The sequence below is a fragment of the Papaver somniferum genome, chromosome 7 (assembly GCF_003573695.1).
Source record: "Papaver somniferum cultivar HN1 chromosome 7, ASM357369v1, whole genome shotgun sequence".
NCBI classification, from domain to species: domain Eukaryota; kingdom Viridiplantae; phylum Streptophyta; class Magnoliopsida; order Ranunculales; family Papaveraceae; genus Papaver; species Papaver somniferum.
This window is the reverse complement of record NC_039364.1, coordinates 236,735,724-236,759,017: the sequence shown is the minus strand read 5'-3', so window position 1 is coordinate 236,759,017 and position 23,294 is coordinate 236,735,724. Positions and strand designations below refer to the sequence as shown.

The 23,294-nt window shown below is 37.7% G+C and overlaps 2 protein-coding genes and 1 pseudogene across 2 annotated transcripts; 2 read left to right on the top strand and 1 right to left on the bottom strand.

The window, feature by feature from the left end:
* Positions 1-3,519: 3,519 nt before the first annotated feature.
* Positions 3,520-4,023, bottom strand: LOC113296186. The gene has a single exon (XM_026544513.1). The coding sequence runs from the start codon at positions 4,021-4,023 to the stop codon at positions 3,520-3,522; it is 504 nt and encodes a 167-aa protein (XP_026400298.1).
* Positions 4,024-4,624: 601 nt separating this feature from the next.
* LOC113296185 (serine/threonine-protein kinase STY13-like) lies at positions 4,625-7,443 on the top strand. The gene is made up of 6 exons (XM_026544512.1): positions 4,625-4,919; positions 5,855-5,967; positions 6,143-6,341; positions 6,437-6,612; positions 6,856-6,990; positions 7,237-7,443. The coding sequence occupies exons 1-6, from the start codon at positions 4,625-4,627 to the stop codon at positions 7,441-7,443; spliced, it is 1,125 nt and encodes a 374-aa protein (XP_026400297.1).
* Positions 7,444-20,245: 12,802 nt separating this feature from the next.
* Positions 20,246-22,556, top strand: LOC113293538 (annotated as a pseudogene).
* The last annotated feature ends 738 nt before the right edge of the window (positions 22,557-23,294 follow it).

Sequence of the window (23,294 nt, the reverse complement as noted above, 5' to 3'; positions counted from 1 at the left end):
ACAACATATGGAGAGGATTATGCTGAGTAGAGAAAAAGGAAAGAGAATACCCGATTTCGGCGAAAGCAAGATTAGAACTCCGTTATTCAGGGCAAAAATCCAACATTTTTTCAGCCGAGATCATATTGGATTAGCACTATATATACAAAAGAAACAAAAGGTTTAACTAAGAAACTATCTACTAGATTTTATACAAGAAAATTTGGTTTTTAATGGGATTGGACTTTTTGGGAAAAATTTGGTTTTGTCGGAAGACATTTGGTTTTGATGGGAAAAAGAAAAATTTTGGTTTTTAGGGAAACATTTGGAAAACTTTGGTTTTTATGGGAGAAAAACATTTGGTTTTTAATGGGATAAGGAGACCAAGCCCACTGTTGGGTTTTGCGAAGCCCAGCTACGTTTTTGAAAAACAGGCCCACTGCTGGTGAGTAAAGCTCACTGTTGATTTTTGGAATTTTGAAATTTTGGCCCACTTGAACTTTGGTTCAGGCCCACAGTTCAGAAACAAGCCCAGGTAACAATTTGAAATTTGGGCTCTTAAATAGCCAAAGGTCGAGGCCCAACTGGGCTTTGAAAACGTTTTCTGTTTTTGGGTCAAGCCCACAGTGTAAATGTTTAGTTTTCAAATGGATGTTAAGCCCACAGTCCCAGAAATTTAGTTGGGCTTTGGCTAGCTACTAACTAAAATATGAGGCCCAACTGGGCTTTCAAAAGTTCAGTTTTCTTTAATTAAAACAACAGGCCCAAATCAATCTAAAACCACAAGCCCACAAGAAATTAAACAAACAAGCCCAAAAGAAATTAATTACAAACCCAACAGAAAAATGGAAAAAATTATTACAAGCCCACAAATTAAAAATGGAAGCCCACAGGTTGGGTTCTCTTAATGGGTTTAGGCTTACTTGCTTAAGCACAGCCCAGCTGCTCAGTTTGGTTGCAAAAGCCCAGTTGGGCTTTGGATCATCCTAAGCTTTTGTCTTTGTTGAGGCCCAGTTGGGCTTGGCTTATGAATGGCAGCAGAACCACTTCAGGCCTAGCAGCAGGAGCAGATCAGCAGCAGCAGCAACAACACAACAGCAGGCTTTGCAGGTTCACAGGGCCACAGCAGAGCAACAGGTGCAGAAGGCAGCAGCAATTAGCAGCAACAGGCAGCATCATGGGCCACAGCAGATCAGCAACAGTCTTGGCCTGGCACAAGCAGGAGCACCACAGCAGCACAAGCACAGCAGCTCAGCAGGAGAGCAGGAGTACAGCAAGCACAAGAGCAGCAGCAGCAGCAGCTCCACAGCAAAAGCAGCAGGATAGGCAGGTACCTGCTGGCTCAAAGCAGAAAGTGAGTAAAGATGCAAGCTATGATGCAGGAATGTAAGTGAACAATATGCAAATGAGTATGCAATGCAGGGAAAGATGCAAATGCAATGAACTATGATGCAAATATGAAGATGAAAGTGAATGCAACAAAACAGCAAAGAACAAATCAACACACAGCGCCAAGTCCCCGGCAACGGCGCCAAAAACTTGGTAGGCTTTGCAAGGGGGACAGAAAATAAGAGCAAGAGGAAGCCTACATGTTATAACCGCAAGTGCACGGTGTCGGTTGTAGCTTGTGCAAATACGGGTCGAATCCACAGGGACTAGGGTGTGTAAGTTGAAGTTTCCTAAACTAGTTAATCTAAATGCAATGAGTGACAATGACACAATGAAGCAAAGAGAGCAAAACAGGGCCTACACAAGGTGAGTTAAAGGTGACAGTGGCATATACAATGGTATTTAGGCAGTGGCAAAGGCAAAGCAAGCCAAGGCAGTGAAGCAAAGCAATAAGGCAGATGCAAAGATGGGAAAACAGTTAACAAAGCAAAGCAAATGACATGACATTTAAGAACCAAAACAGCAAAGCAATATGGCAAAACAGTTAAGAACCAAGGCTGTAAGCCAAGGGCAGGGAGGAGTTTGTGCACTGATTTCCACCTTGTGTCCTAATCAGGAAATGCAATTTTAGGTTGAGTTGAAGACCTTGAGCATATATTATAATGGGAGGAAAATCAGCTTGCTCACTGATATGCCCCTAGTATTGACTGTCTTTTGACAGCACAGTCAATCACAGGCATACCAGAGCACTGATTACTTCCCATTGCTCAAGCAAAACAGGCATCAAGATAACTATCCTAGCAATACATCATTCAACAGTGCACTAGAATGAGACTATCCTAAGAACAAATCATAAGAACATAACATAACATAAACATGAACAATTGAGGAACTAGCTAGTCCAGTCCTCTTGGTGGTGCACTGGCTAGTCCAGGCATATCCTCTAACACACACCCATCATCCCTATTTATACACAAACCAACTTTCCCCAAAACAGGACCACATCAGTCCAAGTAGGGTTTGGTGAAAATACAAATTAAATCAAAAAAAAATCCTACCTAACTCTGATAACAACCCTAATAGACTATCTCATACTTCAATTTAACATTCAATTGATTTCCCCCAAAAATTTCCCAAATCAGAAAAATTAGGGTTTTAGAAATTAAAATTAGAAATTTACCTAATCTCTGACTCCAATCAAACTTCAACCCATGCTTAGAATTAGTCTTCTCTTGCTTCCCATACCTTCAATTTGCCTCTAGATCGACCAAATTTACCTATTTCACACTTTAGGGTTTCGGTTGAAAATGTGTGGAATAAGTAAAGTAGACGGACTAGGGAGAGGGGAACAATGATGGGTTATCATTGTTCGACGCTGTGGTAATTATGGTGGTGATGGCGGAGCAGTTGGGATAGCGGGTGGAGGAGATGGTGACGGACATGGAGGTTGCAGAGGAGGTGAGGGGAGAAAGAGAAGATGGAGTCGATAAAAAAGAGTGAGGGGGTGTTTGTTGGGTAGGAATAGGGTTAGGTATTAGGGTGTTGAGCGGATGTATCAGAATTCGATGTCCAGTGAGTTAAAACGTTGGATCGACACATCTGGATCGAATCTATCGGCTGAGATGGCAATGCTTGCAGCTACCGTAGGATTGTGATACACAACAAAACTGATGGCTCCCGATGGGGTTAGGTGTTGTAGTGTTAGACAGGATCTTCAGATTTTGATGCACTATGATGAAGCGACCGTACGATGCTGAGATGATCCAATCCGACGGCTGAATATGAAGGCGGGTATGGATATTGGAAATGGGTTTGGGTGAGGGTTTTGGGCCTTGGGTATGCCAAGCCCATATCTTCTTTAAGAACAATTCTTCCTCTTCAAGCCCAGTTCTAGCCTTTTGGTCTTTCACACAACATTCTTCGCGGCTTCCTTGTGTGATTCCTCTTGGCTTCCACCACTTTTCTGCTCTTTTTGCTCCGCTATTCATCCAAACTTTATTTATTACCTAAAAATGCAAAATTAGTTAATAAAAATATTTATTCTTGAAAACAAAGAAAATACAGAATATGGGATAAAATGTAGAATTAATGCACAAAAGATGAGTTAAATGCCAACAAAAAGATATAGAAATATGCACTTTTTAGCACTCATCAAAGGCCGTTGACAAGTTGAATCACAAGTCGTTTATCATCCATGGGAAAGTCAAGATCAAGTAATCGATTAGACAGGGATTTAAGCTTATCGCAGTAACCATCAATACTAGTGCAATCAATAAACTTAAGATTGACAAACTTACGTTCAAGAGTCGCAGTGCGGTTACCTTTGTTGTCTTGAAAGAGTTTCTTGAGATGATTCCAAATCTCTTTAGCAGTTTTGCCAGATTTTAGGACGGTGATCATTAAATCCTTGGCCATTGTGGAGAACATCCATTGACGACAGAGAACGTCAAGTTGGAGCACGGTGTTGGCATCAACATCTGGTGGTGGTGCGGATCCATTGATGAGAAAAAGAAGGCGATGAGCCTGAAGATGGAGTTCAAACAGAAAAATCCAAGATGAGTATTCATCCTGTTTGATGTCTAGGATAATAGGGATTAGGGTTTTGATGTTGTTAATAGCAAACGCCGGATGGACTGTCTTTTTATCTCCTGCCATTGTTGTTGTTGGTGAAGAAGATGAAGAAGAAGAAGAGGAAGAAGAGAATCGGCTAGTAGGTTGATACCATGTCAGAGTTTTGGTAAAACACCCCTTACCCCCTTTCGAGAGATAATGGCCATATATATTATTATGGTTTTGGTCAATTAAGGAGAATATCCTGTGACCGTAAATAAGGCAAAGTATCTTCTATTATGAAAGTATAACAATCTTGAAACTTTTGGTGGTGCTGTCCAACTTTACAATGTGGAAATACTAAATAAAATTAGTTAATGAAAGCAAAGGAATGGTTTTGGGAATTAGTTCTTGGTGGCACTTGTTGTTTGTGGAAGAGGTAGCAGTAGCTTATTGATTTTTAATTATATTAGTTATATCTTGTTGATGTATTCTTACCATCTATGGTGGTGCGAAACTTTTTTGTCCTTTATTTTTTGATTTTTTTTTTAAATTTATTTAGTTGAATTTTGATGTTGTTGAATTTTTCCTTATTCAGTCCCGTATATATTAACTGGATTCTTGAATTGAAATTTGAAATTTCACAGTTTTTTATTGCAGGGATTTGATTGAATTTTAGTTGGTGCTTTCATTTGAATTCATAAAGATGGAAACAACTAAAACTGACAAGGAAGTTGAGAAATCTGATGCTGGAAGTTCGGGGAGTATTCGTAAAGAAGATATGATGGCTAGAGCTGATGGGATTAATTTGAGAAATTCCGATACTGAGTTGGAGATGCGCTTGACTGGGGCTTCTTCGTCTAGGGGAAGAGAGGTACTGTATATACCAACGGAAGAATGGGAGATTGATTTGTCAAAATTGTGTATCAAGGATGTTATAGCTCATGGAAGTTATGGTAGTGTATATTCTAAAGGTGTTTATGATGGCCAAGATGTTGCAGGTAATTTTTCTCTCTTGCACCATATTCCATATATATATATGAAGGTGCTTAACTTAGAAGTCTCAGTTACTTTTGCTTTTGGGTTGTAAAGTCTGTTCTTTTCTTGCGGCTCTTTTCGAGCTTATCGTGCTTGAATCTGTAACCTCTTTTTGACACTCTTTTCGTGTACCACTGGTAGGCCTTCTATAAGATTCTTTTACCTTTGCGGATGGAAAAAGAAATGAAGGTGCTTACTTACAGTAGAACTTATGCATGGTACTGTATAGCTGAATTATGGTTTGATGATTTTACATTTTTTTCTTTTCTTTGTAATGTTTTGGGAGTCTGTGACCGTGAATCCATGATGGTTTCTTGATTTTCCTATTAATTCTCCTTGCTTAGAGAAAAAAAAAAGAAAAAAAAAATCCATGATGGTTTTGGACTAGGTGTCGTGCTACTTTCTTAAAACAAGAATTGCTCTCCGTGGTGTGGCATGCATGTCATTTCACTGCGCGGAGGTCCTGTAATGAAACAGCCTAGTTGAGAATGAACCATGTGCACTCATTGACCCAACTTTTTCCAAGTATTGAATTTCCGTAGGACCATACTTTGCAATTTTAAGACCTATTATGCAAATTAGTTATCAAACCATGCAAACTCTAGTAATCCTAGTTTTTACCTCATTCCTTGAGTGCGTGTTTCAATATTTATATTGGGTATTGAGATATCTTTCTCCTGTTTCCTCCCTAAAAACATCAAAAGTGATAACCAAGATATTATGCTAGCTAGTAGGCGGTAAATAATTATATAACGATGTTATTGTTAACCAGGATCTTTTTTTTTTTTTTTTGAAGTATACCAGGATCTTCATGATCTACCAGCGCTGCGTCTATTTTTATTTCTTTTTCCCATATTTGTGGTGTGATGTCTCAAATAGTGTTGTTTCAATATTATAGTGAAGGTTTTGGATTGGGGCGCGGATGGTATTGCCACAACCGCTGTTCGTCGTGCTTCATTTGATCAAGAGGTTGCTATCTGGCATGATCTTGACCATCCTAATGTTACAAAGGTAACCTTTATTTGGTTAATTTATAAAAGGATTACTTTCACTCTCGTGCCTTTGTTATTCAGACCAGAGTGACTTGGAGCTAGGTTATAGTGGGGTTGGAATTCCTCCATGTTAACTTTGGTTTTACTGTTAAAACCTCAAGATCAAGTATTTATTTATATCTTCTTGGTTACAGTTTATTGGTGCTTCAATGGGAACTTCAAATCTTGAAATTCCGTCTAGAGATTCTGGTGGTAGTGGCTCCCTCCCTGCAACAGCATGTTGTTTTGTTGTGGAGTATATTCATGAAACACTGAAGAATTACTTGATAAAAAACCGCCGCAAGAAACTTCCATATAAGATTGTGATAAAACTTGCATTGGACCTGGCCAGAGGATGAGTAGTATTATTTGAAGTTTTTGAAATATCATAAACATTATACATGATGGTTATTTCCTAATCGATGGGTTGTTGTCTTCTGATGGTTGCAGTTTGAGTTATTTGCACTCAAAGCATATTGCCCACCGAAATGTTAAGACTGAAAACCTGTTATTGGATGCTAACGGAACCTTAAAAATTGCGGGTTTTGGTGTTGCTCGTGTGGAAGCTCAAAATCCGAGCGATATGTCCGGTGCAACAGGTACCCTCGGGTACATGGCCCCTGAGGTATTTTGAAATTGAAATTTAGCAACCGATTCAATTGATAAACATAACTAACTATAGTTCGTCATAGTGTGCAAAAAGAATCTTCAAACTTTTTAAATAAAATGTTTTCTAAAAATAAACTTGTTAAAACAAGTTGGCACCTTGGAACTCAAATGGTTTACCACAAGTTGGTTATCAAAATGTTATGTAAATAACTCTCACTCTTATGTAAAAACCCGAATGTTAAGTCTTCCTTGTTTCTAGGTTCTTCGTGGCGATCCTTACGATAGAAAGTGCGACGTATACAGCTTTGGCATATGCCTATGGGAAATCTACTGCTGTGATATGCCGTATCCTGATCTAAGCTTGGTCGAAGTATCATCTGCAGTTGTCCAAAAGGTTAGTGTACTGAGTACTGTCATTAATAGCTGGATACACATCTTTGGTAAGTTCAATACCTATTCTGTCAGTGTTTACCACATACTGTTTGTGAGCAGCTAACATTAGGGAGTGTGCTACTGCTCCTAAGCAGCACAAGATATAATGTACTTTTATATTTCATTCTCCAATACTGACTGCATGTTTATGTCATTTGGCAATCCCATGAACTTGACAAGTGCGTAATTTACTTTGGTTTTTTCATAGCGTTTACCACCAGAAATACCGAGATGCTGTCCGAGTGCATTAACAAACATCATGCAGAGATGTTTGAATGGGTACCCAGGAGAACGACCACATATGGATGAGGTGGTTAGGCTGTTAGAGGCTCTTGATACCAGTAAAGGAGGAGGCATGATACCAGAGGACCAAAAATGTGGATTCTTTTGTTTTGGTGTTGCCCGGGGTCCATGATTCTTCATTTCTTTTTCTACGTGTTTTATGTTGCAGTGATACTGTTTTTTAATTTGAAATTTAATGTGGTATTTCATTGTTTACAACCATGTTTCTTTTTGGGGAGGAGGATATCTGAAATGATTAAGGAAATCTAGAGTCACATTCACAGTTCATTTGCTTGCCCCCAAAACTATATATCAAAGTCATATATAAAATTTGCTCGAGTCTGTATGGTAAGTTAAACACATTCTAAAACCTTCTCTGAAAAGTTTGGTACATCATTATGTCAAAGTTTGTCATGACAACAGTGATATGAATGAAAGGTTTTCTTCTCAATTGCTTAACTTCATCAAGGTTACAGCACAAACTTATACAGGACATACGACTCTATACAAGGAAAGAAGATATTACAGATAATATTAAATGAATACAGAATATGATACAAAGAGAAACAGAATATAGGCAAAAATATGAGAAAAAATGCCATATATTTTAACATCCCCATCAACCTCAAGATGGTATAGAACACATCTTGAGGTTGTCATCTAAAAACTTTAGTCTAAAAGATGGCAAGGACTTGGTGAAGAGATCTGCAAGCTGAAATTCTGATTTCACATACGGCAGTGAGATAGATTTCTTCTTGAAGTGATGTCGTACAAAGTGACAATCTATTTCTATATGTTTTGTACGTTCATGGAAGACATCGTTATGAGCAATATGAATAGCAGCCTTGTTGTCACAATACAAAGGAGTGGACTCTGTCAGATGAATGCCCATGTCACTAAGTAACCACCGTAGCCAAATTATTTCTGAGGTAGCGTAAGCCATAGCTCTATATTCTGCCTCAGCACTGGATCGAGAGACAACTGACTGTTTCTTACTTCGCCAAGAAATTAAAGAGTTTCCTAGAAACATACAATAACCAGAAGTGGATCTTCTGTCTGTTACATCACCTGCCCAATCCGAGTCTGCATAAGCATGAAGATGCAATTCTGATTGTGAAGAGAATTGTAATCCTTGATATAGAGTATCTTTGATGTATCGGAGAATTCTGAGAACTGCAGCAAAGTGTGTGGTACGCGGAGCTGACATGAACTGACTTACTACATGAACAACATAACTAATATCCGGTCTTGTGATAGTTAAATAATTTAAACTACCCACTAGTTTCCTGTATAAGGTTGGATCAGGTAAGGCTTTTCCTTCAAAAGGATTGAGCTTAGCATTCAGTTCTAAAGGTGTTTCTGCGACCTTGTTGTCACTTAGACCAGCTCGACTGAGAATTTCAGTTGCATACTTAACTTGTGATATAAAATAACCTTCAGAAAATTTATCAACTTCTATTCCAAGAAAATATCTCAAATGGCCGATCTTTCATTTGGAAGCATAAATTTAGATGATATTTCAAGGAATGTATACCCTGTGTGTCACTGCCTGTGATAATCATATCATAAACATATAGAAGAATAAGTATGATCCCATTTTTAGACTTTCCGACGAACATTGATGAATCATACGGACTCTGACTGTATCCAATTTGAAGAACAACAGCAGAAAATTTCTCAAACCATGCACGAGGTGCTTGTTTGAGGCCATAAAGTGCTTTACGAAGCTTGCATACCTGATTTGGAGAGTGAGGTAAACCTGGTGGTGGACGCATATACACTTCTTCTTGTAATTACCGGTGTAGAAATGCGTTTTTAACATCCATCTGATGAAGGTTCCAATTACGTACAGCAGCCACGGCAAGAAGTGTACGCATTGTTGTCATACGAGCAATAGGAGCAAAAGTCTCTTCATAATCAATTCCATATTGTTGTGTATTCCCTTGAGCCACAATACGAGATTTACAGCGTTCCAAAGTACCATTTGATTTAGTCTTGATTTTATAAACCCAGTGACTTCCCACTACAGGTTTTCCAAGAGGTAAATCCACAATTTCCCATGTACCAGCTAGTCTATGTGAAGTCAGCTCTTCTTTCATTGAGCCTTGCCAATCTGGTATGAGAGAAGCTTCCCTATAACCCTTAGGTTCATGTAAAGGCAAGATAGTTGTCAATGAGCAATGATAATCAGAATACTTAGCTGGTGGTCGTCTTCTATGTGGAGGTAGTGAAACAGCTTCAGGTACAAGATCCTCAGTTGGAGATGCAATGTCAGGATATTCCATAGAGTGATCAGTTGTGGCTTCAACTTCAGAAACTTCTGCAGATTCAGAGGAGTTATGAACTATAGGATTTTCTGGCGACAAAGAATTTTTCAACTGAACTTTCTTCAAAAGGATCTAGATAAGAGAAGTTTTCTAGAGAGGATTTTTTGTTACGAGGAAGAGACCAAAATGGAATTTTATCCAAAAATGTTACATGTCTATAAATACGCAGTCTTCTAGTTTCAGGATCATGACATCTATATCCCTTTTGTTCTATACCATAACCTAAAAAGACACAAATGGCATTCTTTTTCCCTAGTTTATTTCTTTCCCGTTCAGAGAGAAGAACAAAACATGTTGATCCAAAAACATGGATTTCAGAGTAAGTTGGCTTCTTATTATATTAGCAATCATATGGACATATACCTCCTATAACCACATTAGGAATGCGGTTAATGGTATAGACTGCGGTGAGAACAGATTCACCCCAAAAGTTTGAAGGTACAGACTAGGACAATAACTGAGTTCTAGCTGTTTCGATAATATGACGGTGTTTTCGTTCAGCCACACCATTTTGTTCTGGAGTTTCGGTACAAGATAACTGAAGAAGAGTGCCTTCTGATTTTAAGAATTCTTTGAAAGGGTTGGATATGTACTCTCCACCTTGATCTGCGCGGAAAGTCTTGATGGTTTTTCCAAATTGGGTTTTGATCATTCTAGAAAAATCTGTGTAAATTTTTAGGAAATCTGACCTGGTGCTGAAAAGATAAATCCAAGTATATCGAGTGTGATCATCAATGAAAATAACATAGTACAAATCTTCTCTTTTTGTTTAAAAAGGAGCCTTACCCCAAACATCAGAATGAATAATATCAAAAGGAGCATTAGAAGAAGTGATACTTTTATTAAATGGAAGAGCAGACTGTTTGCCCATTTTACAGGCCATGCAATGAGGTTTCTTGTCTACAGTTATATTTCCTAATAACCCTTTATTAATCATGTAGGTAAGACGGGAGAATGAGACATGACCTAATTTAGAATGCCAAGAGATAAATGGTAATACCGTGGAAGGTAAAGTAGATGCAGAGGCAGCAACAAGTTTTTTCTTGGATTGCTGAGGAATAACTAGAGACTCCAAACGGTATAGACGACCAACTCTACGGATTATCCCAACAAGCTTATTTGTCCTGGGATCCTGTATATAACAACCAGAAGAAGTGAAATAGATGTTAAAACCCTGACTACGTAACTGTCCAATAGATATAAGATTCATTCTGATTTGAGGCACAAGAAGCACATCTTGTATATGTATGTTGTCAGAGATTTTAATGTGGCCAATATGACTAGCTGTTATTTCTGTACCATCAGCACTATGGATCTTAGGTGTAACAATAGGATGCTTTTGTTCAAACAAAGTTGAGTTGAAAGTCATGTGATTTGATGCCCCTGAGTCAAGGAACCATTCAGCTGAGTTTATACCTGTTGGAATTGAAAAGGCAGATGCTACTGTGGAATTATTACCAATGGACAAAGCTTGTTTAAGCATTTCCTGAATTTCAGCCAAGTTGGGTGTTGTAGATGGTGCAACTGCATCTTGCGATCTCTCCAAACCAAATGAGATATTAGCTGGAGCTGCAGACAGATGTGCTGGAACAGTGTTATTGTATCTCCTTCATTATCTCATGTTTCTAGATGAAGGTGATGTGCAATTCCCAACCAGATGTCCAAAAGCCTTGCAGTAATTGCATTGCGGTGTGCCAGGAGGTGCAGTTTGACTTGTCAGGCTTTGAGCATCACTTGAAGATGAGGGAAGCGTACAGTTCTTTGCAATATGACCAAAATTCTTGCAATTGTGGCAGTGGATCTGAGAAAAATCACGTGAACCTCTTTGACTGTTGGACTGAGAGTTGTAACTTGGTCGTGTTGGTACTGCAAGAACGGTGTGACCATCTAGTTTAACCCTTTTACGAGTCTCTTCAGTAATAAGCGTAGATAGGGCAGTTTCTACAGTTGGGAGAGGAGAACGATGCAGGATTGACGCTCTGACAGTTTCAAACTCCTCTCTCAATGCCATCAACAACTGAACTAGTCTAGACTCCTCTCTATATTTCTGCCAGATTTCTGTATCTACAGTCCACTTAGATTCCATGATCTCCAGTTGATTCCATATGAGTGACATCTCAGAATGGAAATCTGAAATGGACTGATCACCTTGTTGCTTCAGGGAACGAATATCCTGCTCAAGTTTATAGTGCTGGACAAAATTAATTTGAGTATACCTTTTTGCGATGAAATCCCATGCATCCTTGACTACTTCAAAACTTATGAGATGCATACTTATGGATGTGATGATTGTATTCCTTATCCATATAATAACCTTGTGATTATTAACTTCCCAGGTTTCACTCGGATCCTGTGATGAAGAATCTTTTGGTTCCTTACTCGCATCTTTGATAACAATGCCAGAGCTTTTTGGTTTCGTTTCGGTGCCATCCACATATTTCGACATTCCTTTTCCCTTAAGGAAACTTCTCATGAGATACGACCAGTGATTGTAGTTGGTTCCATCAAACTTGACAGTGATAGGTGAAGAATATTCTCGAGACATGATGAGGTGATGTAACAGAAGATACAAGAGATAACTCAGATTTCTGATCTGATATTGAGGGTTTCAAAGAACTAGGTAAAGAAAACTCAGGAAGAAAAGATTTTCACAGACGGTTTTGTTGCAGCGGAAGTGGCTTTATATTATGTCTGGCTCTGATGCCATGACAAAGTTTGTCATGACAATAGTGATATGAATGAAAGGTTTTCTTCTCAATTGCTTAACTTCATCAAGGTTACAGCACAAACTTATACAGGACACACGACTCTATACAAGGAAAGAAGATATTACAAATAATATCAAATGAATACAGAATATGATACAAAGAGAAACAGAATATAGGCAAATATATGAGAATAAATGCCATATATTTTAACACATTACACAGCAGTAGATTCCAACAAGCATATGCCAAAGATGTATACGATTTACCATCAATTTGCAAGAACCTAGGAACAAAGTACACTCAAACATTCAGGGAACTGAAAATAAATAACCTACGGGAGCTAGCTATCAGAGTGGAATGTTTATGCCCTGGTATTATAAATAATGGGAAAATTAGGCGCAGACCCAAAAAAATAATATTCTCATTGTCAGACCCACAATTAATTTTAGGTACCGTGACACCCATAATTATATGAAATTATTAAAAATGTATGCATGACGGATTATACATCCCCATGACAGGTTATGCATCAGGGGTATAATTGGAAACTATATCGTTGGAAATATTTTTAGGAGAGCTACACAACAAGTACAAACAAGAATATCAAATTTTTGTTTTTCACGAAAAAATTGGAGGTGATCATCATTTTAGGCAAAATTTCCGAATACTGGATACATAACCATTATGCAGCCAACAAAAAAGATGTATAACCATTATGCAGACGCATAACGAATTATGCAACCATTTTCTCCACTGCATAACAAATTATGCATTTGGATAACAAAGTTATGCATCTGTATAAGTTACGTAACCATTGTTTTGGTTGATTTTAGTGCGTACATAAAAAAAATTGATGGAAATGCAGTGTGCATCCATATTTACGGATGCATATCAGGTTATGCATCTATTTTCTCGATGCATAATGCATTATGTAGCCATATTTTCAGACGCATAACATGTTATGCATCCATTTTCGCGACTGCATAACATGTTATGCAGATATTATTGTAGGTGCATGACAAGTTGTGCAGTCTTTGTTTTTGTTGGTTTCAATAGTAACAAAAAAGTTACTGCATAAAGTGTTATGCAATTGTTTTCTGGATTGCATAACAAGTTATGCAACAACTTTTGTAAATGAATAATAAGTTATGCATACAATTTCGTAGCTGCATAACAAATTATTCAACCATTGTGACCAACATCAATATATCTGTAATCCCAACCAATAACGCGAACTCCTCAAACTCAACTTTATTAAGGTTTAGGTTTATATGATCAATAAAGATTATCAATAACGAGTTAGACAGAGGTTGAAAGCAACCGGGAAATAAAGTTTAGGAAGAGTCGATCATTACAAACTTATCTTGAAAAGTGTTGGGATTACTAGTGCGGAGCTGCATAATAAGATGGATAGTATGGAGACTAAAGCTTTGATCACAAGAAGATGGAGCTCTTTGCAACTCCTTGTCATCAACGAATCCACTTTTGTCCTAATCAACCATTTGAAAACATTTCTCAATTTCAGGATTGGTCCCTTTTGGGAAAGCAGACGGTAACATTGCTGAAAAAGGACTCATCATTCCATGTTGTTGCTGATTACTATTAGCACGAACATAACCTCCATTGCTAGGGAGTTGAACCTGCTGGAACTTACCAACAAGTTGGACACATTCTTGATTACTGCTACTGTAGTAGTTGTTAATTGAACCTGTAATTCTCAAGCCATAGTAATTCTCCTTTTAGACAAAATTTCAAGCACTTCCTGAGCAATTTTCTTTGCGTGAGGAGTTGTATCGTTGCTGAACTCTGAGCTCCCCCGCATAACTTTACTTCATCTGCAAACACGAGATTCATACACCACACATTTAACCAACACCTGGTCTTCTAAGAACCCTAATTTATACCCAATTCGAATCCTCAACTGTATCTCTCATGAATTTCTAAATCCGCTGTTGTTGTTGCCGGTAAAAAGGCCCCCAAATTAATTGGTTATTGTTGTTGAAAGAAGTCAGCAGAGGCGTTGTTGTTGTAAAGAATTGATCTTCCGGTGATGCCATCTGCTATTCCATAAGATGAATCCACGTCTCGATCTCGCCCCATAATTCAGGTGGAAAACAAGTGAAGGAGAATTATTAGGTTTAGGACATGTTCTTTCTGTTGAATTTTGTGTGATATTTGGAACAGAAGTTCCCAGATCTAAAAAGCTAAAAACGAAAAAAATTTGTCAATTCACAAGGAAACTATGAGACATAAAAACCTTTGAGATAATCAGTTCATGAAATCAAAGTTCTCCCGTTGAATCGGGAAAAATCAGCTGCTCTCAATTCCTCTACTAATTTTTTGAAAGAAATAACCAGAAACTACGAATGGAGAAGAAATAAAATGAAAATCATAATTTTATGAAATATGGGTCTGTGACAAATTTCTTCTCCAAAAATGGGTGCGCGCTTGAAATTTTCTGGGCGTGGGTTTGACAGTGATCAAAATCTGAAAAATGGGTGTGGTAGTAGTTTTCACATAAATAATTTAGTTTGTAGGTGTTCATTGATAAACCTCAAGCCCGGCCCACTTTCATGTTTCTGTGTGTCGTAACTCGTAAGTGAAAACTACAGAGAACCATTTTTCCAATTTCTTCAACTGTGAAACCCACGCCCAGAAATCTAAATGCGCGCACCCATTTTCTAGGAAAAAATTATTCCCGGACCCAAAATTATTGAAATTAAATTTAATCGTGAGATTTTATATGTTCATCGTACTCTTCTTCTTCTCTCTTTCTCCTCGATCTCTTTCATAAAATACGAAATTACTTCATTGAAAAACAAGTTTTAGCTGTAGATCTATGATTATCAAACCTTGTTTTACAAACCCATTTAAGGATTTTCTCTGAAAAACAGAAACATGGTGGTTTTAGCCTAATTTGGGTTACCCTTTTTGGATGAAGATGAAGAACAAAGAATCGCTACCAGCAAGGTACTTTTGGAGCTAATATCAAAGATGACATCCTTATTCTTCTGCCTCTACCATCAACTTTAGTATGTCTATCTTTATTTGAACTTCTTTGTGGTGCTAATTATTTCTTTACACTTCCTTGCTGCTGATCATCTTTCTGATCTCCTGCTACTACTATATTGAAATCTTTAACTTCTGATGTTGCTTTATGATTATGGGTTTCTTCCATTTCAACAATCTGGGTCTGTTTTGATCTTGATTTTGAATGTGGGTTTATGTTTATTCCTCCTCCTCCTTCTCTAGGTTCCATTCATTCAAAGTACTTCAGAAAAAACTGGTCTTTTTCTTTCTGTTTTTTTATCAAAGTCTGATACAAAGAAAAAAAAGGACTAAACTTTCATGGGTATTCATTGTTTTGGCAAAAAATACTTGATTTCAAAAAGAAGAACTGAATATAAAGAGTTGAGATCAAGCACGTCAGGTCCACTAGGATTAAACAAATGAGTGGGATGTGATGTTGTACACAGAGGCTAAAGAAATGGTGGACGATGTTTACTAGAAATTGAGAGACATTTACTGGGGTCCGTTGCTGGTGTTGGTCTGTTTACTGTCTACAGATCATGGTTAAATACAGGCTCGAGCTGTGCAGGTTGTGGTGATGTGCAATAGCCGATAGAAGGTGCACTTAGCCGCGTTGCATAATCCGTTAGGAGATTTGGTTAGTGCTGTGGAAGATTTGGTCAAGGCTAAACAACAAGAACATAACCATCTGCAGCTGCAGCTGCTTGACCGCACCGTTTCCTTGCTAGTTTGTTGTGCGTTTGTGGGATGAGTACAAGGGTTGTTTGCAACGGATGTGGCGTTAATTGGAAACCAGTAGGGTGAGCTAACTTGGGTACCAATTTGTTTCAGCATCGGATAGAGTTTGTTATGACTGCATAACATGTCAAGATCAGATTTGGTTTTTAGTCTGTTGGGTGTTGTTTTAAGTTGTTATGCAGCTATGAAAATGGATGCATAACCTGTTATGCATCTACAAAATTTGTTGCATAACTTGTTATGCAGTCCAGAAAACGGTTGCATAACACGTTATGCATCAACTTTTTCATCACTATTGAAACCAACAAAAACAAAGACTGCACAACTTGTCATGCACCTACAATAATATCTGCATAACATGTTATGCAGTCGTGAAAATTGATGCATAACCTGTTATGCATCCGAAAATATGGCTGCATAATGCATTATGCATCGAGAAATTTGTTGCACAATCTTTTATGCATCGAGAAAATAGATGCATAACCTGTTATGCATCCGAAAATATGTTTGCATAATGCCTTATGCATCAATTTTTTATGTACGCACTAAAATCAACCAAAACAATGGATACATAACTTGTTATAGATGCATAACTTTGTTACGCAGATGCATAATTTGTTATGCAGTCGAGAAAATGGTTGCATAATTCGTTATGCGTCTGCAGAATGTGTTATGCATCTTTTTTGGTGGCTGCATAATGGTTATGTAGTCAGTTTTTGAAGTTTTGCCTAAAATGATGATCACCTCCGAATTTTTGTGAAAAACAAAAATTTAATATTGTTGTTTGTACTCGTTGCGTAGCTCTCTTAAAAATATTTCCAACGATATAAAATTTGTAAAATTCCAAGAGGCGGATTTTTAGGTATGTTATATCCAAGTTGCGTTGCCAATTATACCCCTGAAAAATTAGGTTGCATAACGAGTTATGCCTGAAAAATAGTATGCATAACGAGTTATGTATTGATTCTTAATAATTTTGTAGAATTTTGGGTGTCAGAGAAATAATTATAGGTGTCACGGTATACAAAATTAATTGTGGGCCTGAGAATGAAAATTTTTTTTTTTTGGGTCTCCCCCTAATTTCCCCAACTCGTAAGGTTGCTCTTCCAATTCCAAGCATATAGGTTTAACCACACCTCAATAAAACGACCAACATCATAAGCTTTTCTGAAATTAAAAGACAGTAATGCTATTGGTGCAGATGGCTGGCATTGCTAGAAGTTGCCAGAAAATCAAGTTCTTAATCATGAAAACATTGATTCAGCAAAATAAAGCACTGTTAAAGCCCAACTGAAAAGTACCAGTGACCAGAAAGACGACACTTACATTTTTGAAGCAGTGACAGTAGTCAGTAGGCAACGCTGTTGGAGACTTCTAAGTTGAAATGGAGAACGGAAAACTCAAGAACAGTCTCATGGGACATTCACAAAGTGACTTTCATAAAAGGCAATGCCATACTTTCATTTCCCAAATCATTAAAGGTCCATTTGGCATGGTGTGATGGGAGGCATAGTGCAGTCAAAGGATTAGTCAGGGGACTAGATTTCCTAAAATTAATATATTTGGGAGCTCTTTGAATTATCTACTAATGATTACAAATAAGAATATTAAATTCTTATTTTACGTAAAAAAATCTCATAAAATTTGTATCAGTGAAATAGTAAGTTCACGCAAGTGCATCGCGAGTATTCTCTGACTAATTTGCGTCAAAGTAATTATCTTTTTTCTCCCGATGGTGCACTGAAATTGTTTGGTTTTTGGATGACGGAGACGGATTATTACACCCATGGAAAATTCTTTATATCCTGAAATGCACGTCTATAAACATCTAGATCTGAATCTTTTCGATCTTGATTAATGAAGTGGTTCAATATATTTTAAAAATAAAACGATTGGATTCTAAGCAATTACTGTCACGTAAGCAGTGACTTAAGCAAACTTAAGAAGTCAAGGTTTTTGTACTTAATTAAAATAGTAGCTAGTAGTATAGCTATTCCCATTTTCATTTAGAAACAACACACACAAAACACACACACACAAAACCTGACCTTAATACAAACCAACATTGACATTCCAGTTATTGAAATCATAAAAATACAAATTTAGCCTTAGCTGCAACTTCATAATTTATGTTCAGATCACTGACCGACAGATCTGAGATGAATCGTGCTAGGGTTGACGTCCTTTTGATCCCATGGAGATCTAGTGGCATGTTCTCCATTTATTTTAGAAAATACTACATTTCCATTTATTCAAGGAAATAGGAGAGTGTGGAGAAAAGATTAGAAGGCTGGAAAAGAAGGTATCTCTCGTATGGTGGTAGATTAGTATTTATTAAGAGTGTTTTATGTGCACATGCAGTCTACTTGATGTCTGCCTTCACAATTCCTCCTCCCGTAGCAAAGAAGATTGAAAGAGCAATGAGAACTTTTCTTTGGGGAACGAAAGATGGTAGAAATAGAACAGCACTGGTGGCATGGCACAAAGTATGTCATAGTAAACAAGAGAGAGGGTTGGGGATAAAAGTTATATCAGTGATGAATGATGCGTTACTGTGCAAGTGGCTATGGAGATTCTCAAATGAACCGGAGGCACTGTGGAGAAGATTTGTTGAGGATAATTATGGGTGGGATAATAATGGGTGGGATGCTAAGCAAACTAAGCGACCATATGGCATGGAGTTATGGAGAGGGATTTGCAACAGAATGGATAAATTCAGATTGGGAATAATGCACAAGGTTGGAAATGGGAGAAGAACTCGATTCTGGTTGGATAGATGGATGGGTGGGGAGGTGCTCAAGGACAAGTTCCCAAATCTTTATGAAGTTACTAGAAAGCAAGGGAGTTGGGTAAGCGAACTAGCTACAAGCATCGTAGAAGGGGGTACTAGTTGGGACTTGGATTTTAAAAGAAGACTCACTGATACGGAGATCCACGAGGCAACAACTCTATCTTCTCTATTAGAGGGGGTTATCTTAAGTGATGTGGAAGATATCAGAAGTTGGAGATGGGAGACTAGTAGAGTCTTTTCAGTGAAGTCGTGCTACCAAGGTCTGGCGAAGAACTCAGGTATCATTTTCCCTTCTGCACAAATATGGAAACCATTAGTACCAACCAAGGTCTGTTTCTTTGTTTGGTTAATTCATCATAAGGCTATTTTAACTCAAGATAATCTACATAAGAAGGGGTGGCAGTTAGCAAATAGGTGTATATTTTTCAAGTCGAATGAAGAAACCATCGATCATCTCTTCAGTCACCCTGAAATGTATGTTGTTTGGATGTACTTCATGAAGGAATTTCACAGGATTGGGTTATTTGTGAAAACGTTACAAACTTGTTTATCGAGCAACAGGCTCGCGGGCTCACTGAGAACGGCAAAACTCTTTGGGAATTACTACCCTTTGCTTTCGTTTGGGGAGTGTGGAAACAGAGGAATAAGTGCATTTTCCAAGATTCGGAATACTCGCAAGAAAACTTGATTAGGAGGATTAAAACTCTATTACTATATTGGACCTCTACTACCATATCTTTTGGAGGCATTACTTTTCAGAATCTATACTACAACTGGGATCTTGTAGTTAATAAGCAGTGTTGATTGCACTTTCTTAATGGAGGTCTTCCTCGATTTTGGGACAGTTCTGGTGGTTTAGGTTCTTGGCTAGCAAGACCTTGAACATATTGAACTTACTAGTGTTCTTTCTAGTCGACTAGAGCAGAAATACTTTGGTCTTTTTTTCTTTTCTAACTTTTTATCTTTTTTCTGTTCTATTCTCCTCCTTGTAACATACTTTCATAATTTATAAAAAAATTTGTTGTATTGATAAAAAAAAAGCTACCAGTTTACATTAACCGTCTAAGTTTTACGCAAACATTAGATACAGTACCACCAATGATGCTTAAAAAAATACCACCAAGTAAACTACCTCGAGATACCAAACTCCATCATTGATGTCTTTTCTACTTTGCAGGTACATGATTCAAACATTCTTAATGACCACCAGACAGAAACGTACTAATTAGCTTGGTCAAAAGATAGAAAAGGAGAATTATTTAAATCTACTGCCGTTTGTAGATTAAATACACACGTTGTGGTGCACAAAGTACGTGATGTCCGTATTCCAAAAATCTAAATCTGGGTCACATGAGAAGGAGATGGCAGGCAACGCTGCATCATCCAAGGACTTTCAGAAAAAAGATCCAGAAAACTAGGCACAAACCGAGATTAGAGGGATTGAGAGAGTGAGTGAGGAGAGAATGAAACAACTCTTCAATCCCTTAGTGTCTTGTTTTTCTCTGTTGCTAAGAAAACACAGTAGTAATGGTAGACGTCTACCTCCATTTCTATGTTTTGGTTTATTAGGGTTTACATTCTTTCTAGTTGTCTTCATATATGGTGAAGATTTTCATTGTTTCTTCAGTATACAGCAACACCATAGAGCTACTGTTGTATCATCAAATTTTCAGCAAAGCCGCCAACACTACCTTCGTCTTGACCAAGATTCGGTAAACCCCCATCCTCTCTATAATCCTCAGCTACCGAATTCATCGTCAAAATCACCACAGCCCATATTGAAAACAGGTGAGACTGTCATCTTTTTATTTTGTTGAGATATTGGGATGACTGACTAAGTGTGTTTTCTTTTTTTTCCTCGGAAGCCTTGGTGCCAACAAAGAAGAATGATCTTGTAGTAGGAGCAGAAGAGGAGTGTGATTTGTTTAGTGGAAAGTGGGTATGGGATGAACTGAATCGGCCGCTTTATGAAGAATCCGAATGTCCATACATACAACAACAATTTTCTTGTCAAGCACATGGAAGACCTGATAAAGATTACCTGTTTTGGAAATGGCAACCCCATGGTTGTTCCCTTCCAAGGTTAGCCATGCTTGTTTCTCCACTATTAATTTCATAATTGGATAGAAAATGAATCAGTCTTGATTTGTAATTACATTATTGTCGAACTCAGTTTCAATGCAAGTCTTATGCTGGAGAAGCTTAGAGGAAAAAGGATGCTGTTTATAGGAGACTCACTAAACCGGGGTCAGTTCTTTTCTTTCGTGTGTCTCCTTCATAGATTGATTCCAGAACATGCCAAGTCGATGACAACCTTTGAATCCTTCACTGTCTTCCGAGCTGAGGTAATTAATCTCAACTATCTATCAATATGGTAATTCTAAGTATTTGGTTACAAGGAGGGATTATAAAATGCTTAAGGCCTAAATTGTGTAGAACTACAATGCAACTATCGAATTTCACTGGGCTCCGTTTCTTCTTGAATCGAACTCCGACAATCGTGCCAACCTTCAAACGAAAAAAAAAAAAGAGAATTGTTCGCAACGAATGGATGAATAAGCTTAGCGAGTATTGGAAGGGTGCGGAAATTTTGGTGTTTAATACATATATATGGTGGATAACAGGCTCAAAATTTAAGATATTGTAAGAGATCATTCTAACTAAAATGTTTAAGTGAGTGCTCTATTTTTTTGATGATTTGTTATGGGTACATTTTCTTCGAATTTGGTAATGAAATCGAACGTATTTGATGTGTTTGGTTTTTCAGGCTTGGATCTTTCGATCAAGAGAAGAGAGATATAGTTGAGATGGAAACCGAAGATGCATATCGAATGGCAATGGAGACTTTGCTAAAATGGGTCGCGACAAATATGGAACGTAACAAAACAAAGATCTTCTTTACAGGCATGTCACCCTCCCATGGAAGGTATAATAAAGTTTACTTGTCATTGCAGGATATCTCAAATTTTTATCTGAATGGGTGACATTTAGCGATCCAGTGATCCAGATATAGACTGCAATTGATAAATATGTCGTCTGTCCTATTGCAGGGGTTCAGAATGGGGAGGTGATAAAGATGGGAATTGTTACAACCAAACGACTCCAATCGAAGATCCATCCTACTGGGGATTTGGATCGCGTAAGAGCATAATGAGAGTAATCGAAGATGTTTTTAGCAAAAGTAAGGTACCCATTACATTTCTAAACACCACCCAATTGTCAGAGTACAGAAAAGATGCACATACATCCATCTACAAGAATCAATGGAAACCACTAACGCCGGAGCAATTAGCGAACCCAGTACACTATGCTGATTGCACGCATTGGTGTTTGCCTGGATTGCAAGACACCTGGAATGAGCTTCTATACGCCAAGCTCCTCCATCTTTAGTCAGAGTCATTCGATATATGCACGTATATCACAGGTTCAGGCACAAATACTTTCGGGTCTCTTTGACGGGATGAAACTAAAGAGTTGTCTATAGCATTTCTGGGTTTTTTTTTTCGGCATTCAAAATGCTAATAGTTAAACGAATTTGTATGAAGAAAAGATTTCATACACAATTGTAAATGATAGTCGATAGATGATTATTTCCATTCTATTCTTGGACTGTAACTTACATGGTCGAATTAAACACTTTCTATGTTAGCCACATCTATTCTTTTTGATTACAACATTGGCATGGACTACCTCAGGAAGACGTGTTTAAGTACATAACTATCAACGACAAGATGTGATCAACTACACCCACGGAGGGGCAACTTAAGGGAATTACCAGTCCCCTTGCCAATTTTGACTAACTAGTTTGTTTATGTTTATTCCAATAAAATACCATGAGATAAAAATAGTGAAAAGCCGGTGAAAGTTGAATTTAAAAATGACCGTACTAGCACCACATACATGCATACAAGGAGTAATAGTAGGCGGTGAAAATGCCTTTGTTTTAGCTGACACACTAGATCGAGTTCATATTATACACTAGACCTAGATCGAAGACCAGAGAAGGGTGTGAACTAGATCTAGGCCTAGGGTAACTTTGAATATTTGATGAACTCAATGAAGGTCTAGTGTAGGAAATAGTAGCTATGAGTCTATAACAATGGTTTCTGAATCAAATTTGAATCTGTGGGCTAGTTCATCGATATGTATTACCTTCATTAAATTTGTAAGCTTACAATAATAAAGGCCTAGTATGCTACACGTAGCTGTTTATTACTGCCTCTGCTTCTTTTTCAACTTTTTATCTTTTGTAATCTTTTTGGGAGGGACAAATTAATCTTTTGTTAGGAAAAAATTTCATGGAAAGAAGTTATTTGTTTTAATACGAAGCCAACTGATTATTCAATCACTACTGGTACTGGTAAGTGGTAATGTGGTATCCACTTGCCAT

Excerpts from the sequence above, each read along its gene's own strand:
- LOC113296186 (XM_026544513.1), bottom strand. The coding sequence starts at position 4,023 with ATGGCAGGAGATAAAAAGACAGTCCATCCGGCGTTTGCTATTAACAAC.
- LOC113296185 (XM_026544512.1), top strand. The coding sequence starts at position 4,625 with ATGGAAACAACTAAAACTGACAAGGAAGTTGAGAAATCTGATGCTGGA. Across the intron at positions 4,920-5,854 it reads TGATGGCCAAGATGTTGCAG|TGAAGGTTTTGGATTGGGGC; the intron begins GTAATTTTTCTC and ends TCAATATTATAG. Across the intron at positions 6,613-6,855 it reads TCGGGTACATGGCCCCTGAG|GTTCTTCGTGGCGATCCTTA; the intron begins GTATTTTGAAAT and ends CCTTGTTTCTAG.